This window comes from Panicum virgatum, chromosome 9N (assembly GCF_016808335.1).
Source record: "Panicum virgatum strain AP13 chromosome 9N, P.virgatum_v5, whole genome shotgun sequence".
Taxonomy (NCBI): domain Eukaryota; kingdom Viridiplantae; phylum Streptophyta; class Magnoliopsida; order Poales; family Poaceae; genus Panicum; species Panicum virgatum.
The window spans coordinates 9,019,178-9,025,061 of NC_053153.1; the positions used below are offsets into that span (position 1 = coordinate 9,019,178).

General features: G+C 49.5%; 2 protein-coding genes across 2 annotated transcripts; one reads left to right on the top strand and one right to left on the bottom strand.

The window, feature by feature from the left end:
- The first annotated feature begins 406 nt into the window (after positions 1-406).
- Positions 407-1,611, top strand: LOC120688683. Its single transcript, XM_039971073.1, has 2 exons — positions 407-782; positions 855-1,611. The coding sequence occupies exons 1-2, from the start codon at positions 430-432 to the stop codon at positions 1,609-1,611; spliced, it is 1,110 nt and encodes a 369-aa protein (XP_039827007.1). The 5' UTR covers positions 407-429.
- A 590-nt stretch (positions 1,612-2,201) lies between these two features.
- Positions 2,202-4,734, bottom strand: LOC120688684 (glutathione S-transferase T3-like). Its single transcript, XM_039971074.1, has 3 exons — positions 4,229-4,734; positions 2,929-3,679; positions 2,202-2,846 (listed from the first exon to the last, which is right to left on the bottom strand). The coding sequence occupies exons 2-3, from the start codon at positions 3,676-3,678 to the stop codon at positions 2,202-2,204; spliced, it is 1,395 nt and encodes a 464-aa protein (XP_039827008.1). The 5' UTR covers position 3,679; positions 4,229-4,734.
- Between the last annotated feature and the right edge of the window lie 1,150 nt (positions 4,735-5,884).

Below are 5,884 nucleotides of genomic sequence, written 5' to 3' on the forward strand. Positions count from 1 at the left end.
CCTGCCTGGTCAGCGAGATTCTTCCTCCTACACCAACTTCACCCGCATTCCATCAACTCTACATTTTAACTCTATACCCCACTACCACATATTATATTCATCCCACCACAACCACCACCCAACCGCCCAACGGCTGCGCGCGCGGGGCTCGCCAGGCGCGGGGGTGTTTCACGGGCGCGTTGGTCTTCGTTTCACACGGGCGCGGTGTGCATGCTGTGGCCGTGCATGCGTTTGGCAGCATGCAGCGCATGCATGCAACAGCCAGTAGCATCTAGTGCTTTTGCTTTTTCTTTTTCTTTGCTTTTGCTTTTTCTTTGATTTTGCTTTTGCTTTTTCTTTGGTTTTGGCATGCATGGTGCCGGGACATATTGATGCATGGATGTGCATGTGTCACGTGCCGCTGTCGTTTGCGACGCGAGGAGTGAATATATGGCACACGACATCACACCGACGGCTCACTCCACGGCACTTTCATCAAGCTCACATATTCCAAACCACAGAGAAGAAATGCGTCGCCGCTCGTTTACAGGGAGGAGTTGGATGTCCAGGGCGTGGACGATGGAGGAAGAAGAGAACGACGACTCGGAATTTTTGTTCGACGATGATGCCGAGCAGGCAACAATGCTGGCACAACTTCAGGCGGGCGAAGAAGGTAGCAGCCGGCGCGGTCCGAGGCCCCCAAAGGTAATCCGACCCCGTGATCATGAAGCTGGTGATGAGCGGATTCGTAAGCACTACTTCGACGCGAAGCCTGTGTACAACGATTTCCAGTTTCGGCGTAGGTACGGAACGTCAACATAATTTGGCCGTACTAATAACGTAGGTTTATGTAATTGACGTACAATATTTTGCAGGTTTCGCATGCGACGACATGTTGTTCTCAGGATTCTTGACAGCGTTGCGAGCTACGACAACTACTTCACGAAAAGATACGACGCGTTTGGGAACGAACCATTGTCCGGTTTGCAGAAGGTCGTCGCGTGTCTCCGCATTCTCGCGTACGGGTTGCCTGCGGACGCCGTTGATGAGTATATCGGTATAGCCGAGTCCACGGCCCGCCAGGCGCTTGAGAAATTCTGTGATGCTATCATTCATCAATTTGGCCCCTACTACCTTAGAGCGCCGAATGAATCTGATGTAGCTAGTCTACTTCGCACCGGAGAGGAGCGTGGGTTTCCAGGGATGCTAGGTAGCATTGACTGTCCTACTTCTTGGCGAGGACAGTTCACAGGTCGTGGTTCTCATCCAACCATGATCCTAGAGGCAGTTGCGTCACACAACCTACACATTTGGCATGCTTACTTTGGGATGTCCGGCAGTAACAACGACATAAACGTGCTGCATAGGTCGCCAATTTTCTCGGCATACCTTAGGGGTCAGCAAATGCCTGTTAGCTACATTGTCAATGGGAACACGTACGACATGGGGTATTTCCTTGCCGATGGCATATACCCCGAATGGCCTGCGTTTGTCAAGACCGTCCGGCACCCAATGGACCCAAAGACGAAGCACTTCGCTAAATGCCAGGAAGGAGCTCGAAAGGACATTGAGCGGGCATTTGGCGTTCTCCAGGCTAGGTGGGCAGTGGTGCGTGGTCCGGCATATGGCTAGAGTGCTGATAATATACATAGCATCATGATGACTTGCATCATTCTGCACAACATGATAATCGAAGATGAAGGGCGAGGTGCAAACAACATAAACTTTGATCGAGTAGGAGAGCTTGCAGTGCCATACACCAACTCTGTGGACAGGGAGCAATTCATTCAGCGGCACCACAAGCTTCGAAACGTGGCTGCTCATTGCCAATTGCAGTACGACCTGATTGAGCACCAGTGGGCGAGGTTAGGCTCCCAAGGAGGTAACTGAAGGTGGATTCTTTATGTGCTAGTAGTCTGAAAATGTTGGTTTATGTAAGATCGAAATGTTGTTGTTGTAGCAATGGTAGTATGTTAGTAAGTATTTTTAATATATGTATGCGCGGTCATCACCATTAGCCATGAATCCAAGTAAAGTAAGCACAAATAAATTGGTGTCCGCCGTACAAACAAAATTACACAAATAAATTGGTCTCCGACTTACAAACAAATTTACACAAATAAATTGGTCTCCGACTTACAAACAACATTACACAAATAAATTGGTGTCCGACATACAAACAACATGACACAAATACATTGCTCTGCGAACTTACATCACCATCAGTTATCCGGCTCCTCACCCCCTTCATTTGCAGCATACTTCTTCAGTATCGCCGCATGCCGAGACCGGTAAAATACCCGCAGCTCTGGAGTACAGGCAGCAAGGTCAATCTTCAGAATGCGCTCATCTTCCATGAGTTCCTGCCTCGCAGACTTTACTCTTTGGAGCTCCACAGATTCCCGCTGCAGTTTAACCTTCTCTACCTCAAGCTTCTTCATGAAATCATCATATTCACACTGCTTGTCGAACCTCTTCGACTCAATATCATTCATGGTGTCGAATCGTTCAACTTTCTTTGAATTTTCATCTCTCCACATACTCATTCTTTGCAAAGACAGGTCCTCCATCCTCGATGCATACTTTGAAGATGACGATGTCGAACAACTCTTTTTACCTTTAGAATTGGCCGCATCCCTCCCAATTGGCCTCTTTGCTGCCGGCCCCCTTGCTGAATCCTCCCTCTCAACATCAATTGGAATCACTCCTGGGGTTAAGTTATCAGCAGTAGCTTCTTGTGCCACAGGCTTCCCTTTCGACGGCCTCAGGTCTTGCCATTTCGGCTCGTCCTTCAAGAACTCCCAGCAGTGCATGTATGGAAAATTAGTATTTTCCACATCAGCATACGTCGCAGCAGCCATGGTAGTCTGAAACATGAGACAAACAATCATTTCCAATGGATGTTCTTCTCCAATGCAATACCCAAAAACAAATCGAGAGGGCAGGTACCTTATCAGCGTCTGAAGTGCCGCTAGCGTGCACCCGATGGGCCTCAGCCAAGTAACCAGCAAATTTGCTCGATGCAGCTCTTATCTTGTCCCAGCGTCCTTGCAGAGAACGATCATTTCTAATAGGAAAGTCCCCCCGCCGTGTATCATACCGCTCAATCACACGTACCCAAAAATTTTCATTCTTCTGCCCGGTGTTAACGACCGGATCACAACTTATCTCCAGCCATGACTTAACTAGGTTCACATCTTCTTTAGGTGTGAAATTTGCCTGTTTCACTTTGCCCCTCTCCTTTCTCCTAGAGGCCCCTACTGGACTAGTAATAACTACAACCTCATCATCTCCACCTGAATTGTCTAAGTGAGGTGGCAGTGTTGGTCGCATAGCTGCATTTGGTGGTGGGTGCATGGCATTTTGGGGGAAGTAACCATGTGGTCCGGACATGAACCCATGCATGTAAGGGTTCCATTCTGCCAGGTTATTTTGGCTTGGCCACCATTGGCCCTGAAAATTGAGTGCAGTGCCACTTTGGTTTTGGCTTCCCTCAGGCTGGCTAAACTGGCTTGGGTGCCATTGGCCCTGAAAAGGAGGTGGAGTTGCACTTCGGTTTTGCCTTCCCTCAGGTTGGCTAAACTGGCTTGGGTGCCATTGGCCCTGAAAAGGAGTTGTAGTGGCACGAGGGGTGTGGCTGGGGTCATGCTGGTTCACTTGGTTTCCATTCCAGGGGCCCTGCATTTGGTTATCATCCATCCTGAAAATAGAGGGCCACATATTCAACATAGTGATTTATTTCAATATACAAGGGCATAGTTGGCACATCCAGAATGAAAATTCACAGTCATTATTAGCATCAGGTGCCCACAAGAAAACCAAAGCTGTATTATAAGAACACTTAAAAGACGGTTGCTTGTAATTTGCAACAATTAAACTCTCCATTCAAAAGTTTCCATGGCTGTTTCACGGATCATCAAGTCAGATACACATGGAAAATCAGTAAAATACCCGAAACAGTCAGCCTTAAAGCAGATGCTTCATAGAAAATATACTTCAAATGGAATGTATATCTATACTAAATTGCATATATTGTAATATGAATTGTAATATGCTCCCTAGAATTCATTTTGGTCTTAAATAACAAAAAGGGGGCCATAATTGTTAAGTTCTGTGACATGGTGGAGGATTTCTGTGGAAGAGCAGAAATTCTTGATGAAGCAGATGGTGCTGAATGGTTATCCATTCCTCTTAATGATGAAGCAAGGGGGTGGGGGAGGTCGAGGGGGAGGTGAGAACTTTGGGGTACCTGCGCCTTGCTCGATGCCGATGCGACCCGGAGGAAGAAGAACCACCCGAAGAGTTTGGAGCTCGCGCTGGATCTGGCCGCCGGCGCCTCGAATCCCTCCTTGCTCTCCGCCGCCGCTTGCGTCGGTTCTCCAGGGTGGATCCGCGCGAACCCGGAGAAGGGATGTGGCGCCGACGACCGCCCGTCGCGGATCCGGCCCGCCGCCTTCGCCTGCTCCGCCTGCGTGCCTGCGCCGTCGCCCGCTCGGAGACCTCCAGTCCGCCTTCGCCTGCGCCGTCGCCCGCTCCACCTCGGAGACCTCCAGTCCGCCGCGCGAGCCGTTGGGGAGTGGGGAAAGTAAATGAGCACAGTGCTTGGGGTGGATCCGCATACAACTCTGGCTTTGGCGTAGCCCGGAGTTCTCCCGAGCGTGGAGGTGTGCTTGGAGCTGTGGACTGCACTGCTTTCTACTTTAAATATCACCTCCATCTGCATGCCGTACCGGTGGAGGGGAGGGGTGCGGATAGTCTAACCATCTCCACATCTCTTAAAAATCCACTAGAAGAACTAAAGTTCAAAGTTCATTGAAACGAGATTGATGATAAAGTAGCAAGGAAACATTATATATATATATATATATATATATATATATATATATAGTACATAGTGCATAGGTAATAAAAGTTCATTAAATAGAAAGAGTAAAAAGCCTCCTAACAGTTCTTTCTTCTTCACTCCGGTCGAACTCATGACTGCATCTTATATCTTGCTGATGGCGTACCTCAACCGCTCGTCCAAGCGGAAGAGTTGCGTCCAGAGGTCGAACTCATGATGGATGCGGCACTCTGCGCTGCAGTACCGGATGATGAAGGTCCCATTCCCCCAGCGCCTGCATTCCGCCCATGCGCAGACGTCGAGATCCTGGACGTGTAGCTCTACCTCGTGGCTACGAAGCCAGAACCGATCCGCAATGAAGCGGAGGTCCTACACGACCCAATAGCGCAGCTGATGTCAGTGAGCAACAGGCCGCCGCTGATTCCATGGAGCAGCGCCAGCGCTTCGGGGTCCGTGGGGTTCCGACGGTACAGCAACATCGCCAAGAAGTAAGCCACACGGTGGAGTCCCCGGCAACAGTGGCTTGGTTGACGAGCACCGGCCCCATGGTGGGATCAATCCGCCTCACCAACCTCACCATCCCCTTGTAGCATATGGCCTCTAGATGGTCGGCGAGGAAGAAGAGCTCTTATAAGTGCGATGTGACGTCGAGCACACAACGCCGGCACAGCTCACGAAGGTCATGGAGCGACACGTGCCGGAGAACCTTCGGAGAGTCGCAGATGGCCTGGAAGGTGGGATAGACCTTATGAACGGTCAGGTAGCCTCGTGCGCCCCAATCCTCAATGTAGTGAAGGATGATTCGGCTGATAAAATCATCCGGCAGTAGCAGCAGCAGCAGCAGCAGCATGTCAAACGGCGGCACCTCGATGAATGGCGCGGCCCAGCGTCTTCTGTGCGGACGCCGAGTTAATGACAACATATAAAAAAGAATGGAGGTACTATAGTTAGTTTATGCAGTCACTTCCAAAGATGACCCCACATAATTCAAATCTAGGGAGGACTACTCAAAAGCATTCCATAGTTTAACTCTATGGAATATTTTGTAAATAACTCAAGATG